Below are 19,991 nucleotides of genomic sequence, written 5' to 3'. Positions count from 1 at the left end.
AGTAAATTCTAAGAGGAATTTTGCCAGTGGGGTTAGTTAACCATTGGAACACCTCTTACGTGATAGTCTTGTCCCTTGAAACTTTCTAAAATGTGTACAGCCAGAAATAATGGATTATGCAGATAATATTGGGTGAAATCAAATGGCTCTGTTTATGCAGAAGAGTCAGACCAGATGTTCATAACTAACCTCTCTTGATACATTAGTTGTGAATAAATCTTGGAATCTACCCACTGCCATGACGTGCTGAAGTCAAAGGGAGATACATAATAAATTATACAGCTGTAGCAGAAATAGGAGGTAGCTTATCGGTATGTTCCCTTGCTATTCCATTGAAATATGTGTCTTGCCATCTGGCAGTGTTCATCCCAAATCCATAGTAACCACATGGAAATGAGGGGCTCACCGGCGTCTTCAGTGGAGTAAAATGGCTTGATACCACCTCTGTTTTCCCTTGCTATAGCTGCACTCTTTGATTCCTTTCGCTCTGTCTCACTGGCTCAACTCCAGCAGCTTGGTTCTTCCTAACGAGTCCCAGCAGTCATGAATGGCTAGTCATACTCCCTGTCCTATTTGTTAGTTTTCTCCCTTCTGCCAGAGAAATCCTGACCTTCAAGTTCATGATTTAGGAAGGGAGGAGGCTGAGCTAACCTTACTGGCAATGACAGCTGAATGAACTCCTTCCAGTTTATGGTGTGTGCTGTCACTGTCATTTACCCCTTAGAAGGGTTGTTGTATGGGATGCTGATGATACTGAATGGAAAATGGATTGCAATTGCTGTCAGGCGTGAACGTAGGTATGTGTGTGCGCGTGTGGTCATTTGCAAGCTCTTGCTCTGTGTCCAGAGCATAGATTTTGCATGAATCAATAAAGAATTCTTGTTCCCTCTTTCCTAGCAAGGACTATCTGACTGTAGGAGCAAGGTGGGAAGGATTAGGTGTTTATACAATAAAATTAACCAGAGCTCTGCACAAGTACTCCTTTGTGTCCCTGAAAGAGGCTCCTTCTTTCACACACAGCTCCTGTTCGTCTTGGAGGTTTGTTATGCTGATAAACTTGGTGTGTGATGACTATTTATAGCAGAAAGCAGAGAGCTGCTATGTTTTGGAAAATCCTCCGGTGTTCCTGAAGGTCCCTGCCTGGTTTGTGCGAGTGCATATTCTTGGCTCTTGATTTCACCAGCTAGCGTGAGCATTTGCAATCAGCAACAATGCCTGCAAGAAGCCTTTGGGCTCATTTTTCCTGGCAGTGATATTTTTTCATTAGATCAGCTTTGAAGCTGTTGGGGGCAAAGTCACAGAGCAGCTGGAGGAGGGAACCTAGACAGTGAAGTCTACGTGCGTGCAATGTTAATGTATCAGTGCTAATGAAAGGGAGCAGGAAGTGTGGAGGGGGAGGCAACCTCGCATCCTTTAACTTGCGTCCTGTGCCTGGGACCTGCATCAGACAAGTGACATCATACACCTTTGGGAAACACTTTTTAACACCCCTGTCTACAAGAGGGAATGAACGATTTTAAGTCTCTATTAAAGAGTAAAATAGTGTGGGGGGGGAGGAACCAGGACAAGCTGTGGTGTCCATTGATTTTCAGTTCTTCCCTGATCACAACACGAGTTATTTTTTTAGAGTCTGTTGTGTTGAACGTTTGACCCATCCTGATTTAACATGTTTTCAGGACCCTTTGTGAAACAGGCTGCTATCTAACGGGTCACACTGTTAAATTATCTTCTGCTACTTGAATGGACAGTATTCAAGAATAGCTCTTACCCTTTAGATCCACGCCTGGCCTAAAATTGCATGCACTTTCCAATGTAGGCAGACTTTGATCCCCATAGGCTCATCACTGGTGCTTGTACTCTCATGAGAAAAGGCACACAGGAGTATATTTTCTTCTGCTCTGTTGGATACAGGAGCAAGATATTATCCCACCTTCTGTAGAAGCAGGATTGTTACACAGTGTAAGGGGAGAATAGGAACTGACTACGTGGCTCACATTTTATCACAGCCTTGTTTGAACTCACGGTAGGACAAATAGCAGCTGAATACATATCATCCAGTCTTGAATAATTTCTCGATGGAGACTGAAGACTTTCAACAGGGGAAAGGGGATATCTGGAGTGCATCAAGGCAGTTTGCAGGAATGCTTGCTCTTAACAAATAAGGGAGCAGTTGGTATGATATCCCTTTCCTGGGAGCCTGTATGTGTGATGCTGACTCGTTATTCTCCTACACTTCAGGCACTGAGCAGATGTTTTCTCATGGGACAGCTGACATCATCCTCGAGGCCTGCACAGACTTTTGGGACGGTACCGATATCTACCCCCTCTCTGGCTCTGACAGGTGGGCAGCTTTGTCATTTGGTGCATTCAGGAGCTCCAGATAAATTGCAGAGGGAACCAGGTCACTCTCTGTTAAAATTCCCTTTACTGATGCTTGCTAAGCTATTTAATAGAAGCTTCAAGTAGGTTATGAACATGAGCCATCTCTGCTTATAATTAATTGTTATAATTATAGCAATGTGAGAGATTAGATAGCAACAAGCAATCTGTTGGGACTGTAAGACTAAGCCACTTCTTACTGTATCTGTTAACATATTAGCCTCTTATAAGTGGACTCTGACTGTACTATGTAGTAGGACTGTGAATTATAATCAGGTCATATGCTGGTGGCAGAGAATTATTTTTGTTGTTCAAGACAAATGCCTTGTCTTACATGAAATGCTAAGTGATCAATTCTACCTGCTGTTGACAGATTCAAACCAGTCCACCACAATACATCACACCCTTTTAGTCCTGCTGCAATATCTGACAGTGTCTGTTGCATTTTCATCTATAGGCTAAATTTCTGTTCCTGCTAGCAGAGCAGACCAATAATGTTTAGTTTCATTGAATAGCAGCACATTGTTCTTCTAAGTCTGCTTATCCTCAGGTGTAAGAAAACTACCACTGGTCCTTTTTGGAATATTTATCATCTTAACAGCCAATGAAAAATCCCATGTATAGTCTAATTTGTTACCTTTTTGGGTTCAACATAGAGAAAGAACTTTACACTATTCCAGTGACTGAATATTGACTAAACGGAGACTTCACATACAGCTCCTGGGACCCACACTCTAAAAGGGGATAGGAGAAAAGTCTGTTACTGTAACTGTCTCTGCCATAGATACTATTGTCAGAGTTGTCAGTTCCTTCCTTGGTGTTTATCTCCCTACAGATAAATTCTCTCTGATGAATTAAGCTTCTGCTGTCATGCAGTGAACTTCCTTGGAGTCATCTGGCAGCCATATAGAGCATATTATATTAATAAGTGTATTCAAAGAGTACTGTGTTCATACTCGTCAATCTGTCTGATGAGCAAACAGAAACATTCACCACTGCCCTTGTTGGAATATGTGATTTTTGTTGTCCTGTAGTGCCTGCAGCTTAGAGAATGCAGAAACAGTAAGGAAAGGCTTTTTCAGAGTCTCTGACCATTCCTCATGGAATACATTTTTCCAAATACCCAATTGGTGATTTCTACATTGAACTACAGTGTACGTTGTCAGAAATATGGCACGTTTCTGCTAACTTTGTTTTTTGTCTCTTCCGCATAGGAAGAAGGTCTTAGATTTCTACCAGAGAGCCTGCCTCTCAGGATACTGTTCTGCCTTTGCATACAAGCCAATGCATTGTGCCTTGTCCTCCCAACTCAATGGCAAGTGCATAGAACTGGTGCAGGTCCCTGGGCAGAGTGCTATCTTCACATGCTGTGATCTCCCTGGGACGACCCCCATCAAACAGAGCAGTCGGAGGAATAGCTGGAGCTCAGATGGTATGTGTCTTCTGTGCTGTCTATAATAAGGTCTGCTGGTGGGCCAGGTGCTTGCTTTCTGATCAGTCTAGAGCTGTAAGAACATTGTTATTCAGAGTAGCAGATGGAAACTGAGAACTAAGGGTTTCTGAAGTAGATGCATTTCCAGAGGAAGTAATGATGTAGCAGCTGGTGGGTATGTTTCTAGTTAAGTTATTGAAGCTTGCAGAAAAATTCCTCCGCTTGTGGGAAGTCTGTTTCTTAAAGCAGGCAGCTGAGAGTCAAGACTTCTGGGTATTTCGGTACTTGGTTTGCTGTTTGTCTAATTTTATGGAAATCACATATGTTGGGTTTTTGAAAAGAATTAATGTATGGTGGTATGCGACTATTCTCCCTTGATGGATTTTGTTGCTGTGCTGAAGGAACTGATTGCCACTAAGCGAATTGTACCTCTCCTCCAGAACAGCAATGGAAACTGAGAAACAAGCACATACCATTACATAGCCTCCAGGAGGCTTTTTTAGAAAACCAGTCTTAATCTCTTTCTGTCTTGGTCTCCCATTCTGTAAAATGTGAATAATAGGGTTTCCAACAGCTGGGAGGCAGTTGTGACTGAGTGTTTTCAAAACACTTTTCAGTCCCACCTGTGGCAAGCTTTGTAACTGTGTGAAGTGTTTTATTATTTTGTTCCTCATGCTACTGCAGCTCCCATTCACCACAGGCTGATCTGGTGATGGTGAAGGAACCCTGTCAAAGAGCCTTTGCAGGCTTTTTGGGAGTGTCTGCAATGTCACTGGAGGGAACATGATCCAGTTCCTTTGCATCAGCCTCTCATACTCTGATGCCACTCTGCCTCAGCCAGGCTCAACATGTTGTTTAAGCACAGTATGATGTGTTTAAAATGCACATGTGAACATTATGCAGCATATGCCCTTTACCTTTCTGCCCCAGTTCCTTGTGACTGATCCCTGTCTTCTGTTTTGTCTTTTTCCTTTCCATGCTCGCTGTTTCACGCTTGTATTCTTGGTCGCATATGTGGCAATGTCCTGAAACTGCTTCCGTGATGGGGTATGCTGGGACAAATGGATGTCTTTTCATCTTTCCTCCTGTATATGTGTGTGTGTATATCTGCATATTTCTGTGTATCTGGGTACTACGTCCTTGGGTGTTATCTTGGTGGCCTCTCCCACCATGTGTGCTGTTGTCTGATGCACATGTGGCCCCTTGTGTCTCAATGTGATTGCGTGTTGTTTGCATGCCTGAAGAAGGGATTGGGGAAGTGATGGAGAAGGAAGACTGTATCCAGGCTCTGAGCGGACAGATCTTCATGGGAATGGTCTCATCTCAGTATCAGGCCCGTCTTGACATTGTCCGCCTCATTGATGGATTGGTCAATGCCTGCATTCGTTTTGTCTACTTCTCCCTGGAAGATGAGCTCAAAAGCAAGGTAAACTGTCTTTGCTGAACTCCCTGAACTTGCATGTCCCCTGGTTGTTTAACTGGACAGTTTAGCTCCAGTGCAATCTAAGGTTAATCTGATTCAGCTAGCTAATGGGTCCAAAAGGTACCTACGCTCCAATATGGCATTGATCTGCAATACTCCAGCCTGGACAGCTACACTAAAATCTTTTGTCTGCTCACCTACAGGTGTTTGCTGAGAAGATGGGTCTTGAGACTGGCTGGAATTGCCACATATCTTTAACGCCTAATGGTGATGTGCCTGGCTCAGAGATCCCTCCCTCTAGCCCCAGTCATGCTGGCTCTTTGCACGATGATCTACATCAGGGTGAGAGAACTGCACCTAAGCCACTTTGAATGCCACGTGTTTCCTGGATGGTTCTTTTAAACCCATTCATAGGTTCCTGTGTCCTCACCAGATACCTGATCCTTCAGATCTTTGAGCACAAAACTGGATGGGCCTGAGGTGTGTGTGTGTGCGTGTGAGCAAGAGCGCCTTACATTTATAGCCTTTCTACCCAGTCAGTACTGCAGTTGTTGGAAACAAACATCCTTCTGTGCACCAGCTGCCATGATTTTACAACTGCTCATTAGTGCTTTTGGTTCTTGCTGGGGCCCTGGTCAAGCCACTGAGGGTCTCTTGCCTGTGCATGACTCTTTTTTCTTACTTCAGGTGGGATTTCTTTACTCTCTTCTTCCCCTAGAAGAAGAAAGAGAGCGGAACAGATAAACTATTGTGTCTCAAACGAGCAGAGACTAGGTGCACGTATCTACCTCTGAGCAGATTAGTCATCTAAAAATACTGCATTTTAGATGACTGAGTGGGATCTAAGTGTTGCTAACCTAGAAAATCAGGCCTCACATTTCCTGGCGTCTGCAGCACCATGTGAATATACCATGTGGGTGGCACAGGGGTAGCAGAGGCAGGTTTGTGCTTATTGTTTATGCTGCTTCTCTCTGCTCCAGTTTCTCGAGATGATGTGGAGGGGCTTCTGCTGATGGAAGAGGAAGGGCACTCAGATCTCATCAGTTTTCAGCCAACAGACAGTGATATCCCCAGCTTCCTGGAGGACTGTAACAGGGTGAGGCCCCCTTTCCCTACACACCTTGTGCTGTTGTCATGGTCAGCAGTATCACCTCATTACTCCCAGAGGGAATTCCTCTTCAAAGGATATTGATTGACAGGTTTGTGCTGGGAGTCCTGATTTCCCCCACCCTCTTCCAGCTTGGTATCTAGAGCCTGGGAAGTTTGGGATTCTCTCAGTTAATCACTTTTGCTGAACAGGTCTTTTCTTTGGAGTTTAGGAATGGAGATGACAATACATGGCGTAGCCTTGAGAGCCGCATCTCAGTCTGTCTGAGTCCCCTTCCCGTGTGCCGGGCAGGGAGTGGGAACATCCCCATATTCCATGCAGACAGAAGAAACTTTGTCTCTTCTCCAACTGTGAGCCATGGCTGGTGCTGCCCAGTAGTCAGAGTGCGGGAAAAGCTCTTCATGCCTCATAAAGAACTCAGACGTGCTCAGCAGAGGTTACAGGAATATCAGAGATAGATGTAGATTTAAAAAAAAAAAACAATAAACCTATTAGGCCTGATTTTAGAAAGCAAGAACCCTTCCCTTGCTGTGTGTTGATATGGCTGCAATTGAAACGGATCTAGTTGCTGGGAGACCGCACATAGTCTCTGACTAGATTCTCCACACAGGTAACAAGTTCTTAGAAATCCTTGAGCACAGGTTTATCATGCTGATCTTACAAACCATGAGGGTGAGCACAGACAGCTTGGTGTGTCAGTGTAGAACTTTAGCAGAAGACTTTTTACAGTGGCTTGGGAAAGCCAGCTTCTGTCTGCTGGGACATCAATTTGTATCTGATCTTGAAGTTGCATAATTCTGGGAATCATAATTCTCATTTTAGCAGTTCCCTCTGAAATGCCTCTCCCTCACACACACGTGCACTCCTCTGCTTAGTGTCTTCTTTCTCTTTTTCAGGCCAAACTCCCACGGGGGATCCACCAGGTGAGACCTCACCTGCAGAACATAGACAACGTGCCTTTGCTGGTGCCCCTCTTCACAGACTGTACCGCAGAGAGTAAGTGGCACAGAGCCTGGGTCTGTCCTCCTATTGCCCATGAATACCTTCCCCATCCATTTGCTCTGGCTCATCTGGGTGTGGACATGGGTGAAGGGAAGGGGATACAGTCCAGAAATCTAGAAGGGCATTTTGATATTAATGACCCTCTACTGCTACCTGTGGGAAGCCAGATGTTAACTTTGTTTTAATGCAACTGTTCCCTAGCTACAGAGTTGGGCTAAGAACCACTCCTTTCAATTTGCATCCGTAAGAGACACAAAAGCAAACATCCAAAATGCTTCTGCCTTTTTTTATTAAATAAGCATTATCAGTGTGCTAGGAGACTTTGATCTCTGCTCACAACCCTCGCTGCCTTATATAACTTGGAAATCACTTCCCAGAAGTGTTTTCCTCTGGCAGTTGCTGTTAACACCTTCTCCTGCTTTGCAGAGTTTTTGATTGCAGAGACCAGAAAGGACAAAATTTCTTTATCTCTCTGAGTGATACTATTTTATCTAAGAAAGGGGCTGAGTGCTTAGCTGGCTAATACCTGTCCAGTCTACAGTAAAAGTGCTAAGCATCATTATAATTCGGCATTTTAGGTACCTCTGGGCACAGTTTACAGTGCCAGTGAGAACCAGTTACAGCCCAGTCTGCCTAAGCATTCAGTGCCCAGTAGATTTCCTCTCTCTTTTTGACAGAAGTGGCAGTTCCCCACTTCATCTAACCCCTCGCTGAGCTGCAGATCTGGGTGAACCAGTCATTTAGATAAGTTGTTTACACAGGAATCTGCAGATGGTGGGTTTGTTTTGTTTTGGTTTTTTTTTTTGCCTGGAGCATTCTAGAAAATTCCTATACACACAGAGCACTGTGCACAGGGCTACAGAATAAAAATTGGATCAAACACCAGCTTTGATTTAGAGGCCCCAGGAGGATGTTGATAAAAAGATTGATGAAGGCTAGAGGTAGTGGTGGGAGTGCAGGAACAGGGGCTGGCTCTGAGTATGGCTGAGTATGGCACTGGTTTTGGAGCAGTTTGTTATATTCCCTCTGTTCCTTTAGACTTGGAACAGTAGCAATGTGCTGCTGAGCAGAATTTAAAATTGTGTATTTATTTTAGGCTTGAATTATTTAGATTTATTTAATTTCTGCTGTTTTCTAACAAGACCATTTGATGCTGAAGCCATCTTGTATTATATACTGAGGCTATACCTACAGCTCTGGTCTGAGAGAGATGTGCTAGAGATGCAAATCTCTCTGTCATGGTTCTGTGAATCACAGCTCAGTTCCTGCAGGAGGCAGGTATACAGAGCACTTGGACTGCAATTAATTAGCTATCTAATTGTGTACTTTGACTTTGGATCTCACTATACATAACTGATGAATATCAGTTGGGGTAATTTTAAAAGATATGACTGCTTGTTATCCAGACTGGAAAGGGTGTGTGAAACACTGCATCTTTGTGTGCATAATGAGATAATGTACTGTGTTTCTCCTTCTGTCCCTTTGCAGCCATGTGTGAGATGATCAAGATCATGCAGGAGTATGGGGAGGTGACTTGCTGTCTGGGAAGCTCTGCCAACCTGCGGAATAGTTGCCTCTTCCTGCAGAGTGATATCAGGTGGGGCAGGATCCAGACTCCTCCAGCTGCCTTTGCCTTGAGCTTAGCGAGTGCCCAGCCATGGGTCACACTAGACCTGTGGATTGTACAGGGTGATGCTCACAATTGTTCTGTCCGTTATTAGCTGCATTTGTCTTCATAAGAAATATTTGGGTGGTATTGGGTGGGATGATTACCTAGATCCCTTGACACACACAGATATTTCCATCTTTGAAAGGAAGCTGTTACTCTTGCATGCTGAACTACTGTGTACCAACTGGCATTACAGATGCTTCTCATTGGGTGAAAGAGTGGAAATGCCCCTCTGGATCAACCAATTTGACGACTTTGAGCCACAAACCGAAATATGCTTATTTATTTCTCTGGGAATAACTGAAAGTCTAGGGAGATTGATCCTAAATTCATGTCACAGCTCAGGACTTCTGTACCAGTGAGGTAGATAGAGGTGGCGTGGCACAGCACAGCATGACTTTACAAGCTGGACTGCAGTGAAACATAGTTTCTCCTCTGGGATGAGGACTTTTGCTAATCCTTCTGTGTTGTCCTTGCAGTATAGCACTGGACCCTCTCTATCCATCTCGCTGCTCCTGGGAGACTTTTGGCTATGCCACCAGCACAACCATGACTCATGTCTCTGATGAGCTCACCCCACTGCAGCTCTCAGGGCAACTCAACAGCCTGCCTTGCTCCATGTCCTTCCGCCAAGAAGAGAGTACTAGTATTATCAGGCTTATAGAGCAGGTAAGCCAGGCATATCCCCTCTCTAGTACTCACCCCTCTGCCTGCAGCTCACAAAGAGCAAATCCAGGAGCTGATGTGAGCATTCTTGTTGAGTTGCCCACAGTAAGCTGCCAGCATTAGCTTTGCTTGTGTCTCCTGTCCTTTGTCCAGGAAGCACAACAGAAATACTACCTGCCTGGCCCTACCGGTCCAAGGTGTAGGAGATGGTTTAGGAATGGTGCCTTGTGGCAACAGGACATGAATATTGTTCAACTGGATAAAGTATAAACTTGCAGAGATCCCCAGCCAGACAACAATGCAGTGCTAGGGAGAATTGTTATCCCAGAAAAGCCAGGAGGTTTAAACAAACTTACCCCTTGGCTAAATTCCGCCTTTCCGTCACAACCACTACACCTAGGCAGGAGACCTTCCCCTTTTGCTTACAATGTGTCCAGATCCTCTCCCTTCCCACTTCCCCTGCAGACCACAGGTTTTGCCCCTGCCTGCCAATAATTGCTCTTGGCTGGTAACTGCTCACATCACAGTGAGGGCTCTGAGGGCTTGTGCTTCCTTCCAGGCCAGGCATGCAACATATGGGATCCGCAAGTGTTTCCTCTTCCTGCTGCAGTGCCAGCTGACCTTGGTGGTCATTCAGGTGAGTCCTGGCCTGGCTGAGCATTAGCTCAGACGATGGGAGTGCTAGCATGGATATGGGTGGCTGCTGTGGGGCAGCCTTGCAAGAGAGGAAGGTGGCCTTCAGTCAGGTTTACACAGCATGTTTGGGGAAGTTACAGACATGTCATGAGACCGTGTGATCTCAGCCTACGTTGCCCCTTCTCCCTGACCCTCCTACAGAGGTTTCTTTCTAGCCCCTTTTTCCCTGGAGAAAAGCATCCCCTGCGGCACCTGCCCCAGCAACCCTGAACATGTGGAGAGGCTGTGCAGTGGCAGCCTAGTTACCAGCTCATCCTAGTGCTTTGTGGGAGGACGGTGGCATCTTGGATAACAATACTGTCCTAGCACTGCTCACACTATTCACTCTGGATTGTTCCTGTCCAGTTCCTCTCCTGCCTGGTGCAGCTGCCCCCCATCCTCAGTACCACAGACATTGTGTGGCTCTCCTGTTTCTGCTACCCACTGCTCAGGTGAGTCTATCAGACAGGGTGGAATCTTCTGCCTCCCACCCACAGGATGCACAGACCAGTCCCCCAGCCTCACTGTGTCCAGGTTAAAAGAAAGCCGACATCACCCGCAGCATGCTAAGGCAGCTGCAAAGATTATTCCAAGCACCTTCTTTGACAAGGTGCTTGGAAACACAGACAGGAGCATTTGTGTACTGCTGTGTTACCCTTGCCTGCTGTCTGAGAGCTGCTATGAATCTTGTGGCTTGAACCTCCAGCTGAAAATCATTTCTAATCCTGATACTGTTGCGCTGGCTGGAGTGCGATGGAGAGCCTAGGGTGTCAGCCAGAGGCCAAGGTACCATGGGTGGGTTTTTCCCCATCACACATTTGGAGGTCACCTCTCTCCCTGTCTGTACCTGCCATGAATGACACCTTTTACAGTATATGCTTACAGCAGTGGCCAGATAAGTGCCAATGCTCCAAGCAGTCTGAGGAGGTTATTTGGGTTCAAATGTTAGACAAAAAAGCAATAGTTCTGGTGCCTGAACTTGTTAGCAAGAGACTAACTTACCTTTCTCCAGCATTTCGCTCCTGGGCAAGCCTCCCCACAGCTCCATCATGACCATGGCAACAGGAAAAAACTTGACTTCCATTCCTAAGAAGGTAGGTAACCCATCAAATTAAAATTGTTCACACATTTTTCTCTTCTACTTTGTCCCAGTGTTGATGCATTGCTGAGGCCCTGTGCCTTCCCAGCTCCCTTGGTAAATTGATCCATGGTATGAGCCATGCTATTCAAAGCCTGGCGTGGACAGGAAGGGAATCCCTTAGTGCCAGCATGCCCACAGGGCAGATCCACAGTGCAGCATCTTATCTGTACTACAGCTTGTCTCTTGCAGCCACTGATTCCCTGATGGTTCGTGCAGGGGAGGTTGGGCCAGTGACATGCCCACGTCATCCTCCTGCCTCTCCCTTATTCACAGACTCAGCATTACTTCCTGTTCTGCTTCCTGCTGAAATTCAGCCTGACCATCTGCTCCTGCCTCATCTGCTTCGGGTTCACACTGCATGAGTCCTGCAAAGAGGTGAACACTACCAGCCTCAATCTCACAGTGTGCTCTTCCATCATGCTGCACAGGTGAGGAACTGAGCCTGGCACACACCCCCCTCACCCTGCAGGGCCTGTTGCTCTTGCCCTTCCCAGGTAGGACTGATTCCCCTCTAACAAGCTTCAGACTCTTGCATGATCCAGCTATAATGGCTATACAGAGGGCTGGGTGCTCTCCCTATAGCCTTGGCAATTGCATCTTTGGGGTACTTGCTCACTGTTGCCTCCTGGTACTAGGACAGCCTGACTCCAAGCTCACACTTAGTTCTCTCAGCTATCAGAGGAGGACGTGGCCCTGGTGGGAACAGGTCAGACAGTAAGTCCCCACTTTTGACTTCTTTCCTGTGTCCTCTCATTTACTAGCAATGCTGATGGTGCTCCTGACTGGTTTGGGACATTTTCCAATGCTCTTCTTGTAGCCCAGAAGCTCACAGCTGGCCTGATTGTTTTACACACAGGTAAGTCCCTGTTCCCAGACCCCTCTTCCCCACTCTGCGGGGAAACTTGCATCCTTTGCCTCTTTCTTTGCTCCCTATGCCAGAGCACAAACTCCCTGGTAGAAGGGGACACTGCAGTGGTCTCTCAGCACAGGCATAAAGCCCCTTGTCTTACTAAAGACTGCCCTAACAGATTAAAGACAGCACCTTCAGAGCTGATTCTGCCTTCTACCAGCCTGGTGAAGTGCTGACTCCTTTCCAGTCTCACCAGAAGAGCAGCATCCCTCTTTGCCTTCTTGCAAATCAGCTAGCAGCATCCTGCAGCTCTCCAAAAATATTCCCTGCCTCAGAAGTCCTTTATATGCCTGCTGCCATTTTGTGAAGCACCCCATTTCCTTCCCCAAAACAGCACTGGTGCAGCTGTGACTACCCTGGAGCTGGAAGCCTTTTTAAACCCTCTGGAGGGGCGGGGAGCCAGCCCCTGGCTGACCCTCATCACCTGCGCATGATTGCCTGGCAGAGTAGGTCCAGCTGCTCTCTGATGACCTTAAAGGGTCTCTGCTCCCTTTCCACCATGTCATGTGGTGCTGTGCCTTGGTGCCAGGCAGAGCATTGCATGTTGAGATGTGTGGGGTGTCCAGGCCAACAGAAACGCTTCCTGATTTGAGAGGCAGCCCTGCTTTGGAGAGAGGTAGTGTGCATTACTGTTTTTTGTCCTTCAGATCACTGAGGCTAGGCAGGGATGCTCTGCCTGGCAGGTGGGAAATGCTGTTCTGAAGAGCCCAAGCAAAAGCTAAGCAAGTGCTCTGTCCTGTGCAGACAGCTCTGGGTCTCTGGCTAAATATCTTTCTCTAGGCTGGAGCTTTCCACTGGTGCAGGCCTGCAGTGACCCAGAGACAAGGGCACCCCCACTGCGCCCCGTTCCCTAGTTCTGGTCCTTTGCCTGATCTGCTTTAGCATGCCAGGCTGCGAACCAACCTTGGCATCCCCACAGTGAGTAATCCTGTGCAGTACTACTACTGCACTCCCCACCGCCCTGCATATTTGGGGACTTGGAATTGCTGTGGGGAGTCTGGTCTGAAAGGACCTTGAATGAAAGGTTGGTTTCAGGAACATAAACCCCATGTGCCTTTTGGAGTAATAGCTGTTTGTGTATATTGTAAAGTGTTTTATCTCTGTGTGATGCTAAATAACCCCCTCTTCCATTTGTCCCCATAGTGTTCATATCCATCACCCATGTCCATCGCACCAAGCCATTGTGGAAGAAGAGCCCCCTCTCCAACCGGTGGTGGACGCTCACTGTGGCTGTTGTGTGAGTATCCCCAGGCCCTGATGAGGCACTCCAGAACGCTGGAGGAAGGAGGGCTCTAGACCTGCTCCAGCACCAGTTTGCTGGTGCTGAGGAAAATGATAGTATGTGGCAATTGTTCCTCACTGCTGAATTGGTGAAGGGTCTCTGTTGTGAACTCAGGAGTGTTACACCTGGGCCTGAACCCTGATCTGCAGATCCTGGGAAGCTTGTTAGCTCTGCTGAGATTTGCTTTGTCTGTTTATGATCTTAGATTGCTGGGGCAAGTGGCACAGACTGTGCTGGACCTGAAACTCTGGGAAAACCTCAATTCTTCATTGACCTTTAACCACGTTTCCATCTCCCCCGTCTCATGGCTTCTGGGTTTTCTTTCCTTGGTCCTTGTGGTTATCATCAATGAGATTGTCAAGCTGCATGAAATCAGGTATGGGGGTAGTAGGGAAGGTGGGGAGAAAGGGCTGGAGCCTCACTCCAGCCTGGCCTTGAGAAAAATGATGCACAGTGGGGTGGGGGAATAAAAAGGAAAAGATGATTGCATTGTGTAAATCACCTGGCTATTGTGTGCAAGCTCATGTTCCACCTCTCAGAGAGGAAGCGCAGGGGAGGAAAGAGGGTCAGGGAAGGGCAGTGGCAGTGATTGGGAGCAGGAAGGGAGACCAAAATTTCCTTATCTCAAACCAGTGGGAGGGAGACAGCCAAGGTCTATAAAATACCAGTATGGAATTGGAGAGGGCTGTTCTCTCCATCTTGTCCCATGAGGACAGAGAGGCATTGAATCACAGCAGAGGAAATACGTCTTCACACAGTGCCTGGACTGTGGGACTCATTTTCACGGGAAGTGGCTGAAGCCAAGAATTAGTAACAGGCAAAGTGACTGGCTGTTCTTCCTAGCACAGGGAGCAGCTGGAGCTGGGAGTTAACGCTAATAAGCATTGATTCAGGAAATGGGTTGGTGAGGAAAAGCAGCGGGGATTACAGGGAACCCTGATGGGGACAGAGCTGCTGTCTCTGTTCCTGGGAAGGATTTCGGGACCTTTCTCTGCTGTGTCTGGTGACTCTGGAGATGGGACTTGACTGGATGGGGTAGGACTGAGACCATGGGTTGCTCTCTGATTCCCCTCCCAGGGTACCACAGGGCCCAGGCCAGGGTCTTCCCTGCTTCTTGGGGCTGTGCAGCTCAGGAATCACCATGGGGCAGCCTTGCTTGCCTTTCACCCCTCCACATGCTGACTCCTTTCTTCTGCCTTCTCCAGGGTCCGGGTCCGTTACCAAAAGAGGCAGAAGTTGCAGTTTGAAACAAAGCTGGGGATGAATTCACCATTTTAAACACTCCCAGCTTGAGTTCCCTGGAGCCAAGGCCACATAGCCGCATCCTGCACTGGGAGTGGCTGCACCAAAGGATCAGGGATTTTTCCCTCACACATGCAAACCAGACAGCCTCCTTGCAAAACTACATCAGCACCTTCCTGGGGGCCTCAGGCAGGGCACTGCTATCCGGATCCCCCAGCAGGTATGCAGTCCCTCCCTAGCCTGCTAGGGTACTCTCAAGGGAGCCTACAAGCTCTAGTGGCTGTTCAGGCTGCTCTTCCTTTATTTATTTGTTACTAGAAGTTTTTGGTAGTATCATGGTGATGCTGAAATGAAGTGACTCCTTCCCCCTGTGTGAGCAGATGGGTTTCCTAGACCTGACAGGAGAATCTGGGCCCAGCAGGGGAGACATAGGGCTGCTGAAGCAAGAGATCTCTATTGAAAGTCATTTTGTTTTTCCATCTCTGCATGCTCACCTGATGTGTGTGTGCATACCTGTGCATGCCCTCACCCACCTCCCTGTCCCTGTGTCCTGGGGCAAAGGAGCCAACTCTCTTGCAGCTCCAGGAGTGCTGGGTGCCAGGTGAGGACTGGAGCTCACTTTCCCAAGGGTACACTGGGAAGGGTCTCTGGCAGGGTGCTGGGAAAGCCCCTGCGATGGCCAGGTTGTGCCAGGCCTGCCCTCTAGCGTTGTTGCTGTAGCCATATGCCGGCTGTTGAGTGCTTCAAAAGAGGGATGAGACAGGGCTTTAAGAAAAGCTGTCTGCATTTGACCCTGGTGATCTGGTGCAGAGGGCAGTTCTGCCTGCCTGCAGGGAGTCAGCATGGCTCAGCTTCCTCCAGCCCTATTGAACCAGCTCTCATCTGCTTTAACAACCCCCAGAGAGATTTATAACTGTCCTCATTTTTGTGATTCGAATTGCTGTTCTGCTTCAGTAAAATGCCTGCTTGAGAGGGCCATAGCTAGAAATAAAACCTGAGACCTGCCTATCCTGCCGTGGAGGGAGGGGGACATCTTTCCAGGCAGGATGTCTGCATCTTGCAGTTGTGACTAGCATGGAGCTGGTGGACGGCTCCTTCTCCAGTCCTGGGATTGTGCTGCATCTGGTACTTGCTCTTCAAGGCACAGGACCCGACACCCCCCCCCCCCCCCCCCCCCCCCCTCATGTGTTTAGAAGTCTCTCCCCTCCATGCTGCTGCCCTCACATCTGTTCCCTGTTTTTATGGAGGTCTCTTCTTCATTTGACTGGGGGAAACCTTCCCCTGAGGGCTGCTGCAAACCAGAATTTGCCCCAATGTGGCACACATGCTCTTGAGACCTGAACAGACCCGAGCTGTACTGGGAATGCTGGTGCCATTGTGGGCTGACAGTCGAGGGCCACACAGGAGCATACAGGCTTGGCTACCTGAATAGTTGCAGCTCATTGAGATGTTGACTCCCTTCCTAGTTCTAAAAACTGACTAAAGCTGGTAAATCCTGGCACTGTTTTTGCTCCCAATATTAACACTACAATATACAGCTGTTACTTCCCCTTTGGTACCCGAGACTAACAAATGGCTGCTGGTCCTTCCCTGGCAGGCAGGGAGCTGGCTGGGACTCCCCAAGCTCTGCCCTGCTGCTCCACTTTGTCTTCCTTATATTTCAGCATAACCAGAGAGCATGCACACTACTGCATGTCTCTAAGCAATACCCTTCTCCCTGCTGTGGGTCTGGTAGGAGAGCAAAGCAAGGGTACAGCTAGCCTCTGAGCACCGATTGAGTATGCTGGAGGGGGGGCAGCTGAGGGTGTTCAGAAGCCTGGACCCTGTTCCTACAGCTGGAGAGTGGATGTTTAGATTCCATGCTGCTGGCAGGGTTGCATGGGATAGGGAGCCAGCAGCTCACTGGGGAAACACAGGGCTGCTCTTCTGCAACACAGCAGTACCAGGCCACTCCTGCTTGCAGAGTGGGTCTGCTCACCTTTGCCAACTAGGCTGAACGATGTCTTCACTCCTCTTGGGCCTGCAGAGCTGCTTGGCTCAGGGAGAACAAGCTGCATCTTTCTCAGTGTCACTTAATTCACTAAATGCCAGCTCCATATCTGTTATCCCTGGCACCTGAGAAATCAGCTTTTCTTTCTGATGGCAGGGTCTGCTAGCAGGTGGGATATGGTCTCTGTGGCCAAGCTGAGCTGGTGTCAGAGGCAGCACCAAGCTGCTCACTGCTATTCCTGCAGAGCAACCTTCCCCCCTTGCCCCCCCAGACCTTAGCTCTTGCCCTGTGCCACTAACTGTTGTAGGTGATAAAAGGCAGCAGATACTGGGGCTTCTTGCTGGCCACACCTTCCTCTAGAGGAGGCACCTCCAAGGTTTCCTTCTCTGGGTGATCACAAATGTTTATTTTCCTGCACCCTCCTTCCCCTGCTAGACTTGGAGGGAGCCGAGGCGTATGAATGGAGCCTTTTGGATAGTCTCACCAATGCCACCCTTCCCTTGGCCATTGAGGTATCCGAGGGCTAGGGTGCACGGCTTCAGAAGGAAATTTCCTATAGCAAGATGTTTTTAAATGGTGTATATTTTATATTAAATTTTTTGGGATGTATGTAAAAATATTTGATTTGTATTAAAACTTGTAAATTGTATTAAAAAAAAAACAACAAACCCAGACCCACACGCATCCAGTGTATGAACAGCAATAAATGCTTGTCTTGGGTAACACACAGAGTGAGAGTGGGAGGGAGTTTGCACCCAGCAAAGCGAGGAGATAAAAATGTGTATGGCTGTTTGGGTCATAGGGTCCAAGTTACCTGGCTCACCTGTTGTAGGGACACAGCCTGACAGCTTGATGCTCCTGGGACCCGATCCTAGTACTTTTTCCCACTTTTTGCTCAGGTTTGGGCAAATCTGTCCAGCTCTGCATGCCTCTTCCTACAGAGTAACAGACATTACCTCGCGGTCTCCTGGATCCCAGGCAGAGCACACATGGTTGTTCCCAGGCACTGCTTTGGTTGTGGCTGGTGGCACGGTTTGAAGCCCTCTGGATGAAAGGTCAGGGGTGAGCTGGAACAGGCACTATGAGCACTGGAGAAAAGCAGAATGGCGAGACGAGGAGGCCTGGGCTTCTTGTTCTAAGCGACGCAGGACCTGGTGTCACTGTGGCCGCACTCTGACCACCAAGGAAGATGGAGGAGTACTTTGCCTGGCAGGCAGGGGTAGCCATGGCTTCAGACATGCCAAAAGCTGGGCAGTGGGGCACTGGAAGGTAGTGTTGGTCCCCAGCACTCTCACCACGTTACTGCCATGGTGACGAGACTCAAACTGAACATTAACCTCGCTGGAGGCGACAGCAGGACTCTTACCAGGGGACATTAGCTGAGGAAACCCAGATCTTAAGCACTCGAGGGGCAGGATAAAGCTGATCCTTGATGAACTTCAAACAGTGCAGGAGACAAGCTTGTGTGATTTGACATGAAGGAGACAACTAGGCAAAACTATCAAAAGGGTAAAATATGCCCCACTGTTTAATAGAATTTAGTCTTAATGGATGTTAGTGGAAAACAAAACACATGATTAACACAAAGAGAGCAGATGGTTTAAAAATCTGTTGTCAGTCTGGTGATTACATGGGCTGTTTTTTCCCCTCACTGTCTTGCTGCATGGAGCAGGTGCAGCCGGGGTCAGTTAGTCCCAGTTGCAGCGTACATAACTTAAACACCATACAGTAGCTTCAAAATAGAGATCTAGAGCTTAAAAAATAGGCATTCTTCTGCAAAATCAAATGTTTTAAGTCCCTTATTGAAAATGAGAGCAGCATGGTGCTGCCCTCAGGTGGCTCAGACAGCGACAGCTCCACCCCAATGTCCTCTTATCCCTGACTCTAGAGTACAAGACAGTTCTGGTTAGTAAATATGTATAATAAATCACATTTAAAATATATACATTGGCCTTTAAAAAAAAAAAACAAAACACAAACATTTACAGTTTATCAACATTGGAAAAAAATAACTGGGCTTGTCCCAGGTTGACTCATGAGAATAAAAATCAGTTTTAAAAGGTTTCTGCAAACCTTTTGATAAAGTGCCACTGGTTGTAGCTATTTAAAAACAATCGGGTCCATGACGTAGCACTTGCCTGTCAGACACGGTCATTTAAATACACTCAATGTGATGTATAAATCAGAGCAACCAACTAGCCAGGAGAGACATCTTAACTGCCTCAAACTGACCTCAAGTCCCAGCCAACAAGATTTTTTTTTTTTTTCCCCAGGGCTTTTTTGTCTTTGCTTTTCAGCTTAGAAGCCAGGCAGGCATCTCCTGCCTACCCGGCCCGTGGCACAACTGCTGCTCATGAGCAGAGACCCTTGGGAACGTCCAGACGGGCTCTGCTCGCAGGGGCTGCTCCCCTTTCCGTGCAAGGGGGCGAGGGGCTATGAACAGTCCAATTCAGTCACAAACTCCTAAAAGGATTGGGAAGCAACTGCCTCTTCAGCCATCTTCTCTCTTTCCAGTTTGGTTTTGCATTGGTAATGTTTTTAAAAAGGGGGCAATATGTGGATCCCCCCCCCCCCCCTTTGTTTGGAATTTTTGTAGCAAATGGCACTTTAGTACAATCTAAGGTTCCCTTCTGGTTCTCTGATGCTTTCATTTGCTTGGCATGCTGAGTGCAAGCCAAGTTCAGGGCTCTTGGACATATTTAGACATGCACTACTAAACAGATCCTGCTAGAGAAATCTGTTTTCAAGCTATATGCAGCCGTTCCTACCGCTTGGATGCGATGAGCTATCACTGCTGTTCCCCTGGTGCAGCCACAGGGCTGTGACTGCATCCAGCCTGTATGCGGCGTAGCTGTTGCTGAGCTGAATTCACCCAATGCACGCGGGGTCACCTCTCCTGCTGGGTTTTAGTGCTGCAAGGAAGCATCTCGAGAGTCCCAAACACTGCTACTGTTTAACAAGGCTCACAGCGGAGTCTGTGCCAGCAGTTCCTGGCAGGGAGGGGGAGTGGGAAAAGGGACCATTCTCTCCCCAAAAAAGGGAAAGGGGAGGGAAAGGGGGGGGGGGGGGGAA

At 47.7% G+C, this 19,991-nt stretch overlaps 1 protein-coding gene across 4 annotated transcripts in view; it reads left to right on the top strand.

The window, feature by feature from the left end:
• The window catches only part of TMEM94 (transmembrane protein 94), a 51,577-nt gene extending 35,494 nt beyond the window's left edge, over positions 1-16,083 (top strand). For 3 of the 4 annotated variants that reach the window (XM_076354015.1, XM_076354016.1, XM_076354014.1), the window contains 16 exons: positions 2,239-2,341; positions 3,594-3,811; positions 5,056-5,237; positions 5,438-5,576; positions 6,215-6,330; positions 7,239-7,338; positions 8,833-8,941; positions 9,493-9,682; positions 10,239-10,316; positions 10,721-10,806; positions 11,367-11,448; positions 11,769-11,923; positions 12,257-12,351; positions 13,549-13,642; positions 13,893-14,063; positions 14,893-16,083. In XM_076354015.1, coding sequence (XP_076210130.1) covers positions 2,239-2,341; positions 3,594-3,811; positions 5,056-5,237; positions 5,438-5,576; positions 6,215-6,330; positions 7,239-7,338; positions 8,833-8,941; positions 9,493-9,682; positions 10,239-10,316; positions 10,721-10,806; positions 11,367-11,448; positions 11,769-11,923; positions 12,257-12,351; positions 13,549-13,642; positions 13,893-14,063; positions 14,893-14,965 — 1,991 coding nt within the window. In that variant the 3' untranslated portion in view covers positions 14,966-16,083. Of the gene's footprint in view, positions 1-2,238; positions 2,342-3,593; positions 3,812-5,055; positions 5,238-5,437; positions 5,577-6,214; positions 6,331-7,238; positions 7,339-8,832; positions 8,942-9,492; positions 9,683-10,238; positions 10,317-10,720; positions 10,807-11,366; positions 11,449-11,768; positions 11,924-12,256; positions 12,352-13,548; positions 13,643-13,892; positions 14,064-14,892 lie in introns of those variants that run through there. The other variant, XM_076354017.1, reaches the window with a different exon arrangement.
• Positions 16,084-19,991: the final 3,908 nt, after the last annotated feature.

Source organism: Aptenodytes patagonicus, chromosome 16 (assembly GCF_965638725.1).
Source record: "Aptenodytes patagonicus chromosome 16, bAptPat1.pri.cur, whole genome shotgun sequence".
In the NCBI taxonomy this organism is placed as follows: domain Eukaryota; kingdom Metazoa; phylum Chordata; class Aves; order Sphenisciformes; family Spheniscidae; genus Aptenodytes; species Aptenodytes patagonicus.
The sequence above is the reverse complement of the archived record's forward strand: the minus strand, read 5'-3'. Positions and strand labels throughout refer to the sequence as shown.